Source organism: Erinaceus europaeus, chromosome 22, assembly GCF_950295315.1.
Source record: "Erinaceus europaeus chromosome 22, mEriEur2.1, whole genome shotgun sequence".
NCBI lineage: Eukaryota > Metazoa > Chordata > Mammalia > Eulipotyphla > Erinaceidae > Erinaceus > Erinaceus europaeus.
The window spans coordinates 6,884,223-6,904,376 of NC_080183.1; the positions used below are offsets into that span (position 1 = coordinate 6,884,223).

The 20,154-nt window shown below is 45.8% G+C and overlaps 2 protein-coding genes across 6 annotated transcripts in view; both read left to right on the forward strand.

Annotated features, from left to right (window-relative positions):
• Window positions 1-10,966, forward strand: part of CCDC88C (coiled-coil domain containing 88C) — a 494,884-nt gene extending 483,918 nt beyond the window's left edge. Inside the window, exon 31 of the transcript XR_009547242.1 lies at window positions 10,953-10,966. The gene's annotated coding sequence lies outside the window, so the exon portion shown is untranslated. The remainder of the gene's footprint in view (window positions 1-10,952) is intronic.
• TTC7B (tetratricopeptide repeat domain 7B) overlaps window positions 1-20,154 on the forward strand; it is a 137,366-nt gene that overhangs the window by 66,536 nt on the left and 50,676 nt on the right. For all 5 annotated transcript variants that reach the window (XM_060181212.1, XM_060181209.1, XM_060181207.1 and 2 more), the window contains 6 exons: window positions 799-882; window positions 1,798-1,902; window positions 3,097-3,214; window positions 6,121-6,178; window positions 9,854-9,926; window positions 12,016-12,176. In XM_060181212.1, coding sequence (XP_060037195.1) covers window positions 799-882; window positions 1,798-1,902; window positions 3,097-3,214; window positions 6,121-6,178; window positions 9,854-9,926; window positions 12,016-12,176 — 599 coding nt within the window. The remainder of the gene's footprint in view (window positions 1-798; window positions 883-1,797; window positions 1,903-3,096; window positions 3,215-6,120; window positions 6,179-9,853; window positions 9,927-12,015; window positions 12,177-20,154) is intronic.

Here is a 20,154-nt window from a genome sequence, read left to right on the forward strand (position 1 = left end):
AAGAGAAGTCTGAAGGTGTCTCTGCTGAATGTGAACCCCCAAAGAAGGGGGAATGGACAATGGAGTGCCCCCTTAGGGGCCAGGACCTCTTAATAGCAAGTTTTACAATACATCAAGAATTCCAGGTTTCAAAGGAGTTAATTCAGCAGGAGGCAGAACAAACAGTGGTGCATGAGTAAACAGCTTGAGGACACAAGAAGCAGTAATTGACTCTTAAACATTCTAAATCTAAGCCCAGCATCTAAATAACCACTGTCTCCATATGTTATTGATTCTCCCTTAATATATTCAGAGTCAGATTAACTCCTGGGCTTTTGCACATTGATCTTTCCATATTTGAGGAGTCTGCAGACAGCTTTACTGGGAACAGCATCCTCCAGGTGCTGGCATAGATAGTTAAGTACATAGCAAGTCTGAAACCTTCAGATATCTACTTGGAATGAGCTACTCCACCAACTGAAACACCATTCATTCTTCTGAGGTGCTCCTCAACCCCAGCTCACTTTCCTGCAATTCTTTCTGTCCCCTGCTCTAGGGGCGCCTGGCAGATTGAGTTGTCCATGTTCCTGCCACTTTCCCTCCGCTGCATGAGTTTCAGGACTGTGTCACAGTCCTCTGTGGGCCTTCCTGGCTTCTGGCACCATTCAGCAAGTCTAGTGGGGCCTCCTGGGAAGGGGCCTAGTGGGGGGCTCTGTCCAGGCTCTGAAGGGAAGCAGAGTTCCTGAATCACAAACCCCGCATACACGTGGTGTGATGCCTGTCATCCTGTGTCTGCCATTGTTCTTCTTTCCAAACCAGTGCCTAGAAAGAGCCATGAAGTTTGCCTTCGAGGAGTTCCACCTCTGGTACCAGTTTGCTCTGTCCCTCATGGCAGCTGGAAAGGTAAGTGGCCCCTGTGATGCCCAGGGTTACAGTCTTTCAACTCCAAGAGGTGAGAGGCTATCTTCTGACTGAGTGGAAGCATTGATAAGTAATCAGTCAGATTAAGTTCTTTGGGAGATGGACATAAACATATTCCCAGAAAGAGAAATTCTAAAGTATTTGCCCTTTTTCTAACCAGTGGGGATTTTGTTGTGTAAAGCTGTTGACTTTCCACTCAGGTTACCTCCATGCTGACCTTTCATTTGAGAGTAGGCTTCTATTCCTGGAGGGAAAGGTACTGTAGCAGGCAGGGGACTGTGGAGTGGAGGCTAGGGGCCACCCTCACAGCCTGTAACCAGGACAAGTCACTCAGGATGTCAGCTTCCTCTCCAGTAGAAGGGAATCACCGTGGTCCTTCCTTCACAGAATGAGACAATATCCTTGAGGTGTTTAGACCAGCACCCCCTGGCGGTACACACGTCCTAAAGGCAGTAGCCATTCTTGTCCACTTGGACCATCCAGCAGGTCTGTTATTTAGTGAGTTGTCAACTCTGAGCTACCAGACTATTGGAGGGTAAGTGGAAACCAAGGTCTAGCTTAATATTCGTTAAACAGTTTAATTTCTATAATGGTGTGTGATTCCCCTGCTTTTATTTTGTTTGATTTCACAAGGGCTCCAAGAATAGGGAGCACAGTCAGGAGAGTCCAGGGAAACAAACACACCTGCCCATTGTAACGCACCTTACTCTCTCTTTGTTGCCACATAGCGCCCTGAGCTCTGGCTGTCCCTACCCCCAGGCTCCTGCAGAGCTAGTTGGGCCTAGGGCTGGGAAAATGCATCAAGAGGGCATCCTAACCAAGCGCTGCTCTGGGAGGGCATTGGTGCTGGTCTCTGCCAAAAATCCTGAGATTCATAGGGTGTTGTCTGCCTCCCAGTCTGCTCGTGCTGTGAAGGTGCTGAAAGAGTGTATCCGCCTGAAGCCTGATGATGCCACCATCCCACTCCTGGCGGCCAAGCTATGCATGGGCTCCCTGCACTGGGTGAGTCTCTGCCCACCTCTTTCTGCCAGGCCTTGTGTAGCCCAGAAACTCTGCTCTGGCTTTTTGTGTGAAGGCAGAAAGCTGCACTTCACAGAACTGTATAATCAGAGGACAGAGGAGTCTGTTCTCTCAAATCGTCCTGACCTTTCTTGCTCACTTTTTTTATATATTCTGAGGAGAGGAAGGAGGTATAGAAGTCTGAGACTGGTGGCCTTTTCTCCTTTCCTTTCTCCTTCACTTTTGTTCTTCTCACCACAGGAACCGACTCCTCTCCTTGTAAGGAGTGGGGGTGTTGGGCATGGGGCCTGCTTCCTGAAACTGAGGTTCTCACCTCAGTTACTAGTTAGTGACCTTATTGCATTAGTACAGAGATATATCACACACACACACACACACACACACACAACATCATTCAGCTCTGATAACATCAACATTTGCCCTACTCAGGGAACAGATCTTGTTGTTGTTTCTAATGAATTGTGTGGGATGTCTTACTGTGGGTATGATTTACAGGTACAGTTTCTCATTGGAATCCACTGATGTGAGGTCTGTGTGTTGTGCATGATAAAATAAATGGCTTTTTGAATTTTTTGAAAAGTTGTATTTTTTGACAAGAGAAAGCAAGGAGAGGGAAACAGAGCATTCCTCTGACACAGACAGTGCTCAGAACTCAAGACTTCTTGCAGAGTCCAGCATCTTACCAAAGTACCACCTCCCAGACTCTGAGTTATGACATTTTTAACAACTTGGAGGAAAGAGAATCCTAACCTAAATGGATTCTTCTTGTTATGTATAGAAAAAGAAAGACCCAAACACAAAACACTCCAAGAGCTTTATCATTTATAAGTGGATGTGTGTCTGTGGACAGATGGAATTCAACTTCCAAACTCCTAGCACAACCTAATTACAGAACTAATCAGTTAAAAAAGCAAAAACACCATAATCTATGAAGGGGACTTTGGAAAGTCCCCTTCAAAAGGAACAATCTAGAAAAATCCAAAGACCAAAGGTAAGGTTGAAATCCCAAGGCCCATTGCAGACTCAGGTAAAGTAGAAGCAGCCTGTAGAATGGGAAGAGCAAGGAGCCGTTTTCACGGTGACTCAACAGAAATTCGTTCTTGGCTACAGACATTTGTGGGAACCTGAGTTAGAAATCTCTCATTACTGTTGTTTTCCCCTTATCTGTTTTTGCAGTTGGAAGAGGCCGAGAACTTTGCCAAGACAGTTGTGGATGTGGGAGAGAAGACGTCAGAGTTCAAAGCCAAAGGCTACTTAGCTCTGGGGCTCACGTACAGTCTGCAGGCCACTGACGGTGAGGGGAACCCCCTCCCATGGGAGCTGCTGGACCTAGGGTGTCTCCCTAACCCCATGGAAACTCTTGGGTACAGCGGTTGGCTGCCTCTGCCCATGGGAGCCAACCCCCTAGGTGGCCTATAAGTTGGATCATTCTAGTGTGTTCTCTCATGGGGCCTGGCAGCTACTGCTGCCCTCTTTGCTCAAATTGTCTGACAGATCGTCAGGATTCCAGACCCTCTTCCCAGATGCCCGGTGCACTGGTCTCCTAGGGGCCCAGCTGACAGGTGCAGGGCATCCCCCTGAATTAGGCCTTGAGACACGGCCTGCCTAATCCACCTGGGTCAGCCTCTGCCCTTGGCTGTCCCCATTTGCAGGGTTGCTGGGCCGCAGGCACAGCATTGGAGGGACATAGGGTGCCACCTGCGCCTGGGAGCCTTCCCTGACCGGAGGTTCCGCCTCTTTTCCATCCACACCCGCGGAGTCCCAGACACGCACAGGTGCCTGACCACAGCCTCCTGGACACCTGCCTGGCATATGGTGTGTTGTTGACGTTGCGTTCTGATGGATGTACATCTGGCTAGAAAAATGTTCAAGTCATATGTTGTGTACTTAATGTAGTTTTTCAAAATTATGTCTGTGGAATTACACATTTATTATCTGAACTTCCTATTAACATGTTCTTGTTAAATACAGTAAAAGAAAATTTCTCAAAGATGATTATATAACAATGAATGAGCAGGAAACCAAATATTCTGCTCGGGATAGGACCTCACCAGCCACCCAGGAGCCCTGTGTGTGTCCTCTTAAAAGAATACATTGTGCTGTTTTTTATAGAACTCACCTTTTTTTAAAAATTTTAATTGATAGAACAAAGAGAAATTGAGAGGGGGGCAGGAATAGAGAAGGAGGGAGAAAGAGATACACCTGCAGCTATGCTTCACTGCTCAGGAACCTCCCCCCTGCAGGTGGGGGGTGGGTGTTCGAATTTGGCTTCTGGCACATGCCCACCTTCAGTACTCACTTTCTTTTCAGGTTCATTTAATAATTCACTTCTTATCTTTTTCCTAAGCCCTAAAAATATCAAAAACCCTGGAGTAGCTTTCCATATCAATCAGTTTTAGTTTTTTTTGTTTGTTTGTTTTTGAGGAGGGGTAATTTTCCACAGGTATTTCATATACACTTTGGCAGTATCCAGTTGTTTCTGTTTTTCTTTTTCTTTCTTTTAATTTCTTTATTGGGAGATTAATGTTTTACAGTTGAGAGAAAATACAATAGTTTGTACATGCATAACATTTCCACATAACAATATAACCCCCACTAGGTCCTCTGCCAGCATGTTCTAGGATATGAACCCTCCCCCAAACTTTGGTATGTTTCTGTTTTTCTGTGCAAAATTGCATCACAACATTTCTGACAACCCAATATTATCAGTGAAATGTAATTTTATTTTTTAAAGATTTTTATTCACAAAACCAAATGATGATAGTTTAATCTTTAAAAATATTTATTTATTTTTAGTTTTTTGTTTAAATATTTATCTGACACTGGGCTTTAACTGTTTAAGCATTTCTAAAAATAACTTTTTAAAAAATACCAAGTTACCTACAACCTTAGACCAGATAAACCAGAATCATTTGATCCTGTCAATATCTAAGATATTATTAGTAGATATCATTAAATGACATTTATGTATTTATTGGCTAGAGACAGAGAAAAATCAAGAGAGAATGGGAGAGTGTGGTCCGGGAGGTGGTGCAGTGGATAAGGCATTGGATTCTCAAGCATGAGGTTCCGAGTTCAGTTCCCAGCACACATGTACCAGAATGATGCCTGGTTCTTTCTCTCCTCCTATGTTTCTCATTAATAAATAAAATCTTTAAAGAGAGAGAGAGAAAATGGGAGAGAGAGAGAGAGAGAGACCTGTAGCACTGCTTCACTGTTGAAGCCGTTCTCTAGCAGATGGAAACCAGGGACTTGAACGTGGGTTCTTGCATGTCGGAACATGTGTGCGCCACCACTCTGCCCTGCGATGTATAATTAAAAGACCATCTACCTGTCCACATAAAACCTACATCTAACAAGCTCTACATTGCCCCTGCTCAGCCTCCCCTTACATCTACAGGTCTGCTGGGTCATCTCTGAGGTCTCTCTGAGCTCGGTTGCAGTGGTTTCAGCTTAGTCATGGGTCCTACCACATGCAGCCACCGGGGGCCATCTTCCCCCACCCTCAGGTGACTTGAGGCTGGGTCCTGCCATGTTGGGTCTGCCCTGTAAGCACCTCTCCCAGTTCCAACCACAGATAGACACCCCCCCCCCGCCACCCCCCAGGACTTTTTCTCTAGAATGAGTTTTTTAAAAGTCTTTTAGTTCCTGCAAGAAGCCCATAGGGAGGTGTCTTCTCACCTGCCTTAGGCGGAGCAGGCCTTGACTCACAGCAAGATGGCGGTGTGCTTTAAAATTCATATGCCCAGTGCTGGGTCTGCTTGGTCTCCCTCTTGTGCTGAAACCAATGTATTGCAAGGTCTAGATTAAACTGCCCTTTCAGGGCATCACACTAGTACCCTTGGCCAGGGACCGAGGCCTCAGAAGGAGCCCTGAGGGCCCTTCTCCACCCTCCCATCCTGGCAGCAGGCTTTAGTGCAAGAGCTGCAGGCCTGCTCTGGAGGGAACGTGCACACTTCTCTCTGGGGCTCCCAGCTGGTCTTTCCAAGACAGCACCCACTGCCTGAGGGTACTCAGGCCGCCAGCCACCCCATCCCCTCCCCTCCCCTAGTTACACCTTTTGAGTGCAGATGCCTGGGCTTCCCAGGAAAGAACCAGCCACAGAAGCACCCAGAAACTGCCACTGCCCACCCAGTCGAATGTGAATTTCGGGCTAAGTTCTGTATCCAGTGCCACCAACTAACTAGAGTTTCTTTCTAGCTTCCTTGCGAGGGGTGCAGGAGGTTCTGCAGAGGAAGGCCCTGCTTGCATTCCAGAGGTGAGTGGGAGTGTGTCTTTCCACTGTGCTGTGCATGCTGACACCAGAGGCTGAGAGGCAGGAGAAGAGGAGATATTTATAAAGATTATGTAAACAGCGTTTCACCCCCACCCCCACCCCAGGGAGGGAGGCTTGCTGGCTTGAACTCCGAACAGACAGTATCAAAACTTGCTGCCTCACTTGTTGCTGCGTCAGTCTGTGGTCCTCATCTGTTGATCCATTTGGGTGCATTTTATCCATACCTAATATAGCAGTTTCAGCTCTAAGAAGACAGAGACTTTGTATGTCTAGGGAGATGGCGCCTTTTATTAAAGACGTTTGTCATCCTCGAGGAAAGGGATCATTCTTTTTCTAGCTTTTTTTTTTTTTTAACACGTCAAGCTGCAGACTTTTATGCTAAGAGATAAAAATGCCAGGCAGGGAAGTCTCTGAACACTGTGTTAAGACAGGCAGAGTCCTGCCCACGTGCCTTGGTCTGTCTCACAGTGCTGCTCATGAGACTGGGAGAATGCTCTGGAATCAGAGAGTGCTTGACTGTCACAAGTTCTTGCATATCCTTTATATTACCGGTTCCCCCACTGCTAGGGTAGGCAGAGCGTGTGGCATAGCCATGGCTGGTGAGGACTGAAAAGTTTCCTGGCTCTCATGGTCATTGTAATTAGGGTAGGTTTAGGGTCTTTGACAGCTGAGATGCCACACTGACCCCCTCATTGTAGATGTAATTACTCACAAGAGCCACAGCCTAGAAGTACAACACACCAATGACAGGTCTGAAACTGGTATTGATCCCATCACTTTAGATGTGTCCTGAGTTACAGTGGCTTCTGGAAACCACACTAGAAATGCCGGTACTAGAAATGTCACAAGGCCATCTCGGTGGTGAATGAACTGTCAGATTGCTGTCCACAGAATGAGAGTTACCTACTGTTTTGCGACACACACCCACACACCTCCTTTACTTTAGTTCATGAAATTGTTAACACCTGGTTTCCCTTAGTCTGAAGCTCTTCCTCTTGGCTGTGCCAGCCTCAGTCCAGCTGACGACACGAAATACCCACTGGCCTCTGCAATCAGACCCCATCCTTGTGCTGGGCAGAAGGCTCCTCTGATTTTCAGCACAGATTGGGGAAGGCATTTCCATTTCATATGATCTCTGGAGCCTTTTAAGTTCCCCAGTCCTAGTTTGCAAAGCCCACACAGGGCTGCCTAAGAAAGTGGCCATTACATCTGTTTCACTTTTTCTTCTTGCAGCCTATCTTCATGACTCTAAAATCAGCCAGCCATGCTGGTGGTTGGCCTTGAGCCACCAGAATTCACAACTTCATGTCACATAACAACTGTTCTGTTGGCTTCAATTCTTTCTTTGCTTCAGTTTTCATTCAGATAGAGCTTTTTTAAAAAATATTAGTCAATATGGAGATAAGGTTATGAAAATCGCACTAACGCATGCAATTATATTGTAGAAAGCCGAGCCAAATTAGTAATTATGTTAAAGCCTGTTTCTCATAGGAATAAAATATTCTGTCTCAAGTACACTTGAACTGAGATGGTTTTGATACTGCAGACCTAAAAATCTATAGGGGAGATTTTTTTAAGGTAAATTTAAAAAATTATATTATTTTTCACATGTGAAGGCATAGTAAAAGCTACATGGATGATGAACACATATTTTTCACTGTGTGTTTTAAAATCTTCCCTGATTCTGTCTATATTGCTATTTTTCTTTCTTTCTTTCTTCTTTTTTAAGAAAGCAGTGTAAGTCAAAAAAAAAAGATAGAAAAAGAAAGGGAAAGGATGGATTTGCAAATAGAGCCCATGCACAGGAACTCTTAATGATGCCTGGAGTGTGAGGGCACACAGATTCACCATCTCTGGGTCCACGGAGGTGGTTTTTGAAGACACCCCCCTTGTGTATCAGCAAACAGCCTGCTCAGACACTGACCAGTTTCCCCTAACTGGAGGCTCCAGCAGCCAAAGCCAGGGGGAAGGGGCAGATGTGGTGGGAAGGTGGCTCAGTGGAGAAACTTTGGACTTGCAAGCATGAGGTCCTGAGTTTGATCCCCAGTACTGCATATGCTGGATTGCTGCTCTGGCCTCTCTCTTGATTCTCTCTGCCTCATGAAATAAATAGGAGGTTTTCTTTTTTTTTAAAAGATGCTGAATATTTCAGTCTCCTCATAATTACTTTTCCTGTAATACTGATAGAGAAAGAAACTATGACATTCTGTTGTCACTTTTTTTGAACACCAAAGGAAAAAAAAAATTCTTTGATGTACAAATTCATGGAAAATATCTGTGAAAAGTGAGAGACTGCAGTCCACTGAGAAAGCCTCTGCAAGAAATAAGAGAATTCAAAAGGAAACACAGGCAAATGCTCAGGCTCACATCTCAGATGAAAGGAAAGTCCTAAGGCCACATCTTGAGCCCCACTTACTCATGATGACTGGGAGTCGGGGGTCCCACCATGGTAGATGGCTAACCTGCTCCATAGCACCTTAGGAAGAGGAAAGGTTTGTTGTCTCTCTCCCCACCAGCCTGGAAGACACAGATACAGGTCTCACCAGGATCATGTTTTGAGCTACTCTTGCTGAAATGCTTCCACAGAGAAGCAGGAAGCAGCATCATAGCCATCTGTGAGGAGGCCAGGCTGCCTCTCCCCTTCCAGTGGCCAAGGTCAGTCTGGCCACAGAGGAGGACAGAATGAGCGCACCGCATGGAACTTTGTGGAAGGTGGAAGCTTCAAGAGATTGGACACAGGGTTTTCTTTCCGGCCCAGAGTTTGTCAGAAACCCAAACCTAGGGGCTAGGCAGTAGCACAGAGGGTTAAGCACACATGGTACAAAGCACAATGACCAGCACCGGGATCCTGGTTTGAACCCCCAAGCTCTCCACCTGCAGGGGGGGTTACTTCACAAGCGGTGAAGCAAGTCTGCAGGTATCTATCTTTCTCTCCCCCTCTGTTTTCTCCTCCTCTTAATTTCTCTTTGTCCTGTCCACCAATACAATAGCAATGACAGCAATAACAACAAGGGGGGAAAAATGGCCTCCAGGAGCAGTGGATTCATAGTGCAGACACTGAGCCCCAGTGATAATCCTGGAGGCAAAAGAAAAAAAAAAAGAAAAACCCAAACCTCATTTTACAACCAGAGCTGCCTGCCTCCTTGATTTCCACCCCATCTCTCTGAAATCCAGAAATTTGGGTGCAAGAGTGGTGTTAAGGCCATGCCCGAACTTAAACAAAGTAACTGCCACCTTGTCGAGCCCTCCCCCTGCCTCTGTCACCAACCCCCTTCCTTCCCCCGGTTCTGCCTGATATTCAGGCCTGTCCTGCTCAGCCCTGGGAGGCATCTGCCTAGGAAGCCAGATGCACGCGCGCGCACACACAGACACATACACACACACACAATAATAATAATAGTAATAAATAAAGGAGCAAGGTCAAAAAGACAAACTAAGGGTTAGTAGCTGCTGTTTCAGATGGAACCTGAAAATGTGCTTCTGTGTCCTGTACCAGGGCAGTGAGAGGAACAGCGTACCCTGTCTGTTATGGGGCCAAGCCTCCTTGGACATTTCAGTGTCAGAAGTCAGCTGGCCGGGTGGGCTTGATGGGCTGCCAGGTCGGGAAGCTGACACAGGGCCTCTCTCAAACACTAACAGCTGTCACTGCCTCTCTAGGGCCCACAGCCTGTCACCAACGGATCACCAAGCTGCTTTCTACCTGGCCCTCCAGCTGGCCATCTCCAGACAGGTGAGTGACCATGCTCTGCCCAGTGACCTTCCTCCACCCCCCTGGGATCTCTCCCTAAGGTCACAGAAGAGACCTTGAGGCCTGGGGAGCATCCAGCTCTGGGAAAGAAAACAGAGAGGTATATGTCTGAGCACCACTTGTCTCTGCTCGATGTGGTGCTGAGGGTAGAACCTGGAGCTTCAGGCTTGCAAGTTCTGTGTTCAGCCCCAGAGATCCTGTTTGAGAAGATTAAATTCACGAATCTGGAGGACCCAAGCTGGGGTCCGGTGGTAATGACATGTGCAGTGCATGGTGTTCTCCTTGACCCTAGGAGCCTTCGGAAAGCCCTGCCCCTTGGTGAAAGAGCTTGGACCTGGGGCTGACAGAAAAGCTCGCTTGGAGAGAGTACTGCTCTGCCATGTGTGTGACCCAGGTTTGAGCCAGGTGCTGTGGTCTCTTTCACCCTCTCTCTATCTAAAAAAAAAAAAAAGAGACTGTATACTATGCAGTATGCTGCTTTGCCATTTGCACAACCCACGTTCAAGCCTGGCCCTCACAGCACTGAAGGGCTGTGGTCGTTCTCTCTCCCTCTCTGTCTCTCTCTCCCTTTCCCCCTCTCTCTCTCCCTCTTGGTCTTTATCTAAAAAAAAAAATAAAGTACAAAAAGACATCTTGGAGTGGTAAAGCCCCTGTGATAACCAAAATAAATAAATAAATAAACCAGGGCCTAGTGCTGGGCGGGGTTGCCAGCAGGGTATCTGACGGGCAGGAAGGGACCAGCAAGCAAGGCAGACGGTGCCTGTCTGTCACTCTAACAGGTGACATCTCAAGATGGGAGATTCCACCCTGCTCTTGCTGAAGGACCAAGCCTCTCTTCTACTCAACCACAGCTTCTAGAACCTGTCTTTCCCCCTTCTTCCCCCTCTCAGTCCCCTGCCAGCTGTTCTGTTCTAAAGTCCCTGGCCATGTGCCTTCCTGCCCTCCAGGTTCAGGACAATGGTGGAAGCCCTGCAAATTCCTGAGCACGGATGGCAGGGTAAAGGCAAGGCCAGCACCCCAGGCATGCCAGGCCCGAGGCGGGCAGCATCTTACCTCCGGATGCCTGGAGGTGGCATTGAGAAATGACTCTCTGTGGCAGCCTGGGGTCTGGGGAGCAGGACCCCCTCTGTGACAGACCCCTCGCCTACAAGGGGAGATAGGTACACAGCTGGATGGATTGGGGCCGTCACAGGAACAGCTGTGAGATGGCAGCTGGCAGCTGCTCTCTCCTCTTCCAGAAGATTCTTTCGCCTCCGCCAAAAAGCCTGTGCTCCCTCCTCTCGCACAGTGCTCTTGTCCAGTCTCTCTTTCTCCCTTTGTTGTGTTTGTGGTTGGCTAATGGCCTGGGACAGTCAGAAAGATCAGAAAGCAAATACACCATGAAGTGAATAAAACCAAAATGAATGGAAAAGCAAATCAGTATTTGCCAGAAGGGAAGAGCGAGTAGGGGGGAGGTGAGCAGAGCAGATAAATGGAGCTGGTCTCACAGTGAAAGATGGAGCCGGGCTTTGAGCAGTGATGGCCATGTGCTATAGACCCATAAGGACTCTAGTAGTGCACCCACAAACTTTATAATGCATTTTACTTCATGGAAAAAGTAAAAAAAAAAAAAAAAAAAAAAAACATTGAGTTTTAAAATACAAGAAAATATATGGACTTAAAATCTGAACGTGACACAAGGTGAGACAGTTCTTGCTGGGACAGGGAAGATAGCTCACTGGGCAAAGCTCATGGATTAGACCCAGGGTTTGAGCCCCTCTCCACTTTATCTTCCTCTAAATTTAAAAAAATATTTTTTTTCACTATTAAAGAAACAGCAAAAAGCAATTCTTGCTCCCAGAGGCCCTAGGTTCAAGCCTCACCACTGTAATAGGCTTGAGCTGAGCAGAGCAGAACAGCTCTGGTCTGTCTTCTCTCTGTTCTCCTCACAGGAATAGACAGGTCTTTGAAAAGCAAATCAAAGAGAAGAAAAGGAAAAGAAATAGTCCTTGCCATTTGCAGAGAATCAGCTGTTGAAGCCAGGGCTGTGTGTGCATGTGCATCTAAATCATTTGCTTTTGTCTCGAGCCAGATACCAGAGGCTCTGGGCTATGTCCGCCAGGCTCTCCAGCTACAAGGTGACGACGCCAACTCCCTGCACCTGCTGGCGCTCCTGCTGTCAGCGCAGAAGCACTACCACGACGCCCTGAATATCATCGACATGGCCCTGAGCGAATACCCTGAGAACTTTATGTGAGTCATCCTGGGCGTGGGCTTCCCCTTGTCCCAGCGTGAGCCCACCTGACTTTAATAAGCATTTCGTAGACATATAGACATCCTTGCAGAGTTGAAGCTCCCCGTTCTTTCTGTTCTGGCCCCTGTGGACACATGGGACGGGTCAAGCTGAACCCAGGGTGTTTTGTTTCTTGATTGTTAAGATGTCTCCAAAGGGGACACTAGGAGAAAAGAGGCAATTGTATGGCCAAGTGGGATTTTTTAAGCATGTAGCTCAGAGGGAAACTAAGAAGTTTTTTTTTTTTTTCTTTTGAATTCCCCTTTTTATTGAAGGGTTAATAGTTTATAGTATAGTTGTTGACACATGGGTAAAATTTCTCAATTCACCATGATAGTTCTGGGTATTTTGCAGATGAGTTGTCATAAAGTCAACTTCAAGAAAAATGCTAATAGTGAGATGAGTGCATACAGGTGTGACGAGAGCCAGACTCCCGTGACCAGGAAACTCAGATGTGTTCAGTCTGTTGGTCCCATGTCACCAGGGATCCCACTGGCTGCTGAGAATGAGCCTTTTGTAGGCTTCTTCGTTCAAGACACGTGACCTCTTTTGTCTTGTTTCTGTCCCCTAGGAACTAGCGCCCCTGAAATCACTCAGCTAATCAGTATTTGCACATGACCTAAAGGTCTATGTAAGAGGCCCTATGCTTATGCTCTCTGCTTCTCCTCACAGGCTTCCTCCAAGCCCCTGAATCCGGGCCCTTTGTGGGGGACCCTGCGGAGAAGGGCATTTTCCTTAGGGTTGTGTGGAAACCACTCTGTCCTCAGAGCAGCAACCTATTCACCAGTGTACCTTGCTGGGGGTGGGGTGCAGCCTGGCAGGTGACAACAGGCTTGGTGACAGAGGTGGACGGCCTGGGGCAGGGGAGACCAAAGAAGGAATGCTAGAGGTGGCCGTTGGCTCCCAGGGAGAAGTGCTGGTGCCAGTGTTAAGTAGGTCACCTTTGGCTCTGTCTCTGCCACCTCAGCTCCCCCAGGCGTTTTTAATCTGCATTTGAGCAGTTTGTCCGGAAAGCTCGCTTCACGCATTTCCACTACACATATCTCTTTGTCTCCAGGTGAAAAGGGCACTTGGCTTCTCCCCTTGCCGAGAAGAATTCTCATTAAAAGCCCTGGTGATTGGAGAGGCCTCTTTTGTAGGCTCAGCTCTGTTCGCAGAGTGAGTCAGAGTGTGTTGCCGTGGTGCTGTGCTGTCTGCGAAGCCCCAGTCTGCTCGTTAGCACACTGAGTGCAGTTCTGGGACTTTGCCCAAAGCTGGTTACCCCATGGAGTCTTCAAGTGGATAAAGCCCTTTAGAAAAAAAAAAAAGTGAGGGAAAAACAGACTTTTCCCACCAGTGAAAGTACATTGACAGTACTGAATGCAAACACTTAACGAGACAACCAAGCCTGGAGAGAGAAATAGAGAGAATGAACTCAGGTGCCATCATGCGCACTCAGCAGTACTCAGTGGTGGCTGGCATGGCAGTGACTCCCAGCCATAGCAGCTGACTGCCTTCTCAGGCAGCAGGGAGACCGTTGAGGAAGGAGAGCCTGTTGCTTTAATGCTAAGCAGTAAGCTCCTCAGAAGCCCAGAACATGGGAGCAGGGCTCAGAGAGGCCCCTGGCTTGTTTGCTTTGGAAATACTCGTGTTTTGTCCTTTGCTAGAAAACACTTCTCCCCAGGAATACTCCAGGCAAACGTGGGGCCAGATGCAGTCAGTGGACACACCTCCGATATCTCCCCCACGCCAGGCTCAGCCAGGCTGTCCCAGCTGCTTGATGTGACAAGTCCTCTCAGGATGCCCGCTCACATGTGATTTTCCCTGTGTCCCACCAGCCCTGGTTCCCACAGACTGGTGCTCCCTGGATCTTCAGGGAGGAAGAAAATTCCCCCACACCGTCAGGATCAGGCCTGTCCAACTAGCCGATGGTTAAGTTGTGGAAACTTGATTTCACCTGAAGTCCTACTTAGCCTGGTATGGAGAAGCACAGAACCTTCTGGTTCCCGGTAACTTAAGTACTGCGACACCAATTTTATTTTTTATTTCTGCAGTTGTCAGGGCCTTGGTCATGTGCTGTCCCACTGCTCCCAAGCTGATCTTTAACCTTTTTGGTTTCAGGTAGAGATTGAAATAGACAGAGACAGGGAGAGACGACTTAGTACCACCGTGCTGTTTCCATTTCGTGCTGGGGCTCAAACTCTGGGCCTCACACTATGACTAGGCACACACTCTACTGGGTGAGATTTCTCCCAGCCCTAACCTACAGCTTTCCTCATTCACCGTCATTCCGTGGTGGTAGGAAATGTTGGAAGCAAGAGGGAGAACAGATGTCTGTCTGTCTGTCTGTCTGTCTGGTCCAGTGCATTTAGGACATCCGTACTGGCGGTCACTCCGAAATTGAGAGGAGTACAGATCATTGTTTTTATTGTTAATGCTACGCTATGTATTTTTAAATATACTTGAGTCATTTAAAATTGTTGAATATTGAGTAGGAGTAAATGGCTATTCATTAGATACAATTAAGATAGTTCACCCACATCTTAATTTTAGAAAAAGAATGATAATATTGCCTGTGAATTTATTCTGTATCCTCTCTGGCCTGTCCTTTTGCCTCTGCTTTTTTCTTTTTTTAACCAGAGCACTGCTCAGCCGGTGATTGAACCTAGGACTTGATAGAGCCCCAGGCTTGAGAGCCTGTTTGCATAACTATTATGCTATCTACCCCCACTCACTTTTTTTTTTAGCCAATATCTTTTTTATTTTATTATTTTCTTTTATTGTTACCAAGGTTATGTCTGGGGCTTGATTTCTGCACAACAAATCCAGTACCCAGTGGCTCTTCCTTTCTTTCTTTCTTTCTTTCTTTCTTTCTTTCTTTCTTTTTTTTCTCCAGGTTTATTGCTGGGGCTTGGTGCCTGCACCACGAATCTACTGCTCCTGGAGGCTATTTTTTTCCCTTTTGTTGCCCTTATTGTTTTATTGTTGTGGTGGTTATTAATATTGTTGTTATTGATGTCATTGTTGGATAGGACAGAGAGAAATGGAGAGAGGGGGAGAGAAAGATAGACCTACAGACCTGCTTCACCGCCTGTGAAGCGACTCCCCTGCAGGTGGGGAGCCGGGGCTCGAACCAGGGTCCTTATGCCAGTCCTTGTGCTTGGTGCTTAACCCGCTGCACTACCACCCGACTCCCCATTAGTTTGTTTTTTTAGTGCTGCATTTTATAATTGTCAAATATGGCTGTTCAACTTATCTGTCATTAAGATACTTTTAACATTAAATTGCATTCAGAGACTGTAGGATATATAAGTTTTTAACAATTTTGAAAAATATATGATCATTTATTGAAATATTCCTTGTGTCCTTGAAAAGAATGTATTCAGCATTTTTTGGATAAATTCTAATATATTAGATTAAGCTATCAAGTGTGTTTAATTCAGATACAATTCACATCTTTAATTAATCTTTTTTGATATTTATTTATTTATTCCCTTTTTGTTGTCCTTGTTGTTTTATTGTTGTAGTTATTATTGTCGTTGGATAGGACAGAGAGAAATGGAGAGAGGAGGGAAAGACAGAGGGGAGAGAAAGACAGACACCTGCAGACCTGCTTCACCGCTTGTGAAGCGACTCCCCTGCAGGTGGGGAGCCGGGCCTCAAACCGGGATCCTTGTGCTTTGCGCCACCTGCGCTTAACTCGCTGCGCTACAGCCTGACTCCCAGGTCTTTATTCTTACAGATTTTTCTAAAATTTTTATTAGTGATTTAATAATGATTAACAAGATTGTAAGATAATGGGTATAATTCCATACAGTTCCCACCATCAGGGTTCTGTGTCCCATCCCGTCCATTGGCAACTTTCCTATTTTTTGTCTCCAGGGTTGTCAGTGGGGCTTAGTGCCTGCACTATGAACCCACTGCTTCTGGAGTCCATTTTCCCCATTTTTGTTGCCCTTGTTGCCCTAGTTGTCTTTATTGTTATTGTTGTTACTACTGTTGCTGTTGTTGGATAGGACAGAGAAATTGAGAGACATGAGGAAGATAGAGAGGGAGAGAGAAAGATCGATCGATACCTGCAGACCTGCTTCACCACTTACGAAGCAACTCCCATGCAGGTGGGGAGTTAGAGGCTGGAACTGGGATCCTTCCGCTGGTCCTTGCGCTTCGCACCATGTGTGCTTAACCTGTTGTGCTACTGCTCTGCCCCTGAAACTTCCTTATTCTTTATCTCTCTGGGAGTATGGATCAAAGTTCTTTATGGGGTATAGAAGGCAGAAGGTCTGACCTCTGTAAATGTTTCTCCACTGGACATGGACAGGTGGATGCATACCCTCAGCCTGTTTCTATCTTTCTCTGATGGGTTAGGGCTCTGGAGAGGTAGGACTTCAGGACACATTGGTGAGGTCAGGATGGAATCCTAGTGTTTGCAACTTGGTGGCTGAAAGACAGTAAGATATAAAGCAGAACAAATTGTTTAGTAAACAGGAACCTAAAGATAGACATAGAGCAGATGAAATTAGGGGTCTTCGAGTGGGAAGAAGCTAGGAAGTCTTTTTAAGGTATGTTCCTAGGGGCCCATGACTTTTAATAATTTTTGCCTGCATCTGATAGCTAATGTGCAGGTGGACTAAAAATATTGTCTAGGAAGATGGTGTCAGAGTTGAGAATAGGACTAGAAAGCTGGATTAGGGCAGAGAGTGGCTCCCAAACATGAGAAAGTATCTAAGTACCTTTAACTGTTTACCCATCAATCTGACCTAGAGCCCATATCTATTCATACTTAGCACAGGAGCCTGTGTAACCTGGGTCCCTGTCAGTCTGACCTCTCAGTCCATGGTCCCATGGTCACAGCTAGGAACATTCTAGGCTACACTCATTTCAGGACCAGTCTTCCTCTAATGACAGAGTAGGCTGACCCAGCCTGCCTTCGGAGAATGGGGCAGTCCCTACCACTGAAGCTCTACAGTGAGGGCAAGGTAATAGAGAGGCCCACAAGAGGACTTATTATGATGTTACTGATGGAAGTGACCAGTAATGGTGGAGAGAGGGATCTTTTAGAGGTCTAGACACATCATATCTATGTGGGAATCCAAGGATTCCCTGACTAGAGTCCCATACGATGGGATGGCCTGGTATTGACCAAAAAGGCCAACATTAAAGTGAGCTAGTCTCTTGCCCTTATTCAGCTTTTGTAGTCCTTTCTTTATCTGATGAGGTTATACGCTCTCCCTGTTGTTAAATCATTGTCATTTGTCACATCCAAACTGGTATTGGGTTGATGGCATCTGACCTCAAATTGGGGAGGAAATAGACCCAGGTTTAAGTGGAATCTAAGTTAACCTTAAGCTTTACTGCATTTTACTTGTTTTATGGTTATAATAGAGGTTGTCATAGGTCTCATAGATTTTTCGGTCTATTTAATCTCTCAGTGATTGAATAGAGCTGTGTTGAAATCTTCTAGTAAGGTGCAGCCTGTCCTATTTCACCGCTTAGATATAACATTTTTTGCTATATGTAGTTCAAAACTCTGCTACTGGTTGCATGTAAATTTAGAATTCCTATGTCTTTATGGAAAATTCAAACCTTTGTCATTTTGCAATGTGGCCTCATTCACTTTTGCCTAAAAGGCTATTCTTTTGTGTGAATACAATCATATATATGCACATGCATTGACATATTGTGCATGCACACCATACACCAACATCAAAATGTGTGTGGGTGCTTGGGAAAGTTTTCCCATTCTCTGTGAACTTTGATATGCTTCTGTTTTAGATTTAGGCATATGTTCATGATATAGAGTCAATTATATTTAAATTCATGATGATGGTCTTAACTGAAGCATTTCTAATTATTGTGTCTACCACCACATTTGTGCTTTGTTCATATCCTGACATTTTATCTTATCTCTTTTCCTACCTGTTTTGTGTCAGTTGTATTTTCAGTAAAAAAAAAAAAAAAAAAAAAAAACTGGGTTGGTGATGTTTACATCATTTACCATTTCTAAAGTTTTGAGTCATTCTTCAAATACTTCTCTTATAGGCAAACATATAGTTGCATCTTTTTAAGTTTTTAGTATAATTTCTGCTTCCTCTTCCATGTATTTGGCCCATTCACATTTAATGTAGTTAGTGACATCTGCTGTTAACACAGTTAGTGATTCATGCCTACCATTTCTTTTCTTTTCTTTTTTTTCTTTTTTTGCCTCCAGGGTTATTGCTGAGCTTCCGTACCCGCACTTCAAATCCACTGCTCCTGGAGGCCGGTTTTTTTCCCCTTTTGTTGCCCTTGTGGTTTATCGTTGTTGTTACTATTATTGTTGTTATTGCTGTCTTTGTTGTTGGATAGGACCGAGTGAAATGGAGAGAGATAGGGAAGACAGAGAGGGGGAGAGAAAGATAGATACCTGCAGACCTGTTTCACTGCCCGTGAAGTGACCCCCCACCTCCACAGGTGAGGAGCGGGGGGCTCAAACCAGGATCCTTACTCCAGTCATTGTGCCTTGTGCCATGTGTGCTTACCCCACTGCACCCCCCATGCCTGCCACTTCTGTATGTGCTGTCTCTAGACGTCCTGTAATATTTTCTTTTTCTGGTGAAGCTTTTTAAAGCTTTTTAACTATTATAATTTAAGCCAAATGAGGAACAGTTAATCTTTGATGATAAAAGTGTCTTACAGATTAAAAGCTCTCCCTAAACAAAAATTAACAAGGTACACATTTTAATACTGGGCTGTGTTCTTAACGTTAGGAAGTTTCACTCTCACCTGTACTTTGGATAAGAGCCTTGGTTTTCATCCTTATGAAAGGGAACTTTGCATAATGTCCTAACTGATGAATACTTTGTGTTTGATAATTTTCCTCATTGGCCTAAAAAGCTAGCAGTAGGTACCAGGTGGCACTCGGTTTTGTTGTTTGGATTTGGATTGCGGGTGTGTGGGTGTGGGTGTGGGTGTGGGTGTTATCAAGGCTATAGATGGAATTTCTACAGTGCCACTGCAGACTTTCCCACTTTTTTTTTTTAAAGATAAGACGGTGGACGGTGAGAGACAGAGAGGCAGAGGAGAGATACCACAGCACTGCTCCACTGCAGGTGCTCCCATGCTGTGACTGGGGACTTAAACCAAGATCCTTGTGCACGGCAAAGTGTGAGTCATCTCCAGGCCCCCTGCCAGTCTCTGTTTGGAACAGCTGCCTCGCTTTGGTTTGGATTCAGACTTATCCTTCGTGGACTTTGTGTCTTTGTCATGGACTTTCATTTTTAGATGAGAACTGACAGTGTATTCTCTTTTGTCATTTGGGAAATGTATCAGATCGTATCCTGCTGAAGGTGGCACTTGAGAATGTCAGTGTGATAATGATTTTATCCTCAGTCAGCAAAGCCGGGGATCCGGCTGCTCAGGGCGGCCACGGCCAGGCCAGGCGAGCTTTCTTGTCCTCAGACAAGCTGACTGTGCAACTTTGCTCACTGGTCTTTTTAATATACCTTTTCATTAATACTGACTTAACATTTAACATTTATTTGCAGTATTCTAAGATTTCACGGTTCTAGTTTCGTGTGTGTGTGTGTGTGTGTGTGTGTGTGTGTGTGTGTGTGTGTGAAGCTCACCACACCCATCACCTAAGTTGCTGTGCCCCCTCCCTTCTCATAACCACCATAGTTTCCACAAGAGTCTGGAGACAGTGAGACAGCTTGGTTTGGTTTTGGTTTGGTTTGGTTTGGTTTTGTCTTGTTTTACAAGTTTATTTGCTTTAGTTGTCTGTCTGTGCCTGACCCAGATTTAAGCCTTCATATCCCAACGGAAGGTACTGTGGCATCAGAGGAAGCTCTAGTGCTGTGGTATCTCCCCCTCCCCCCATCTAGCTGAATGGGAAAAATTAAAAAAGCAACCCAGGAACAGTGACATTGTACATAGGAAGGCATGATGCACACGCATGTGCACGCACACACACATGCACAC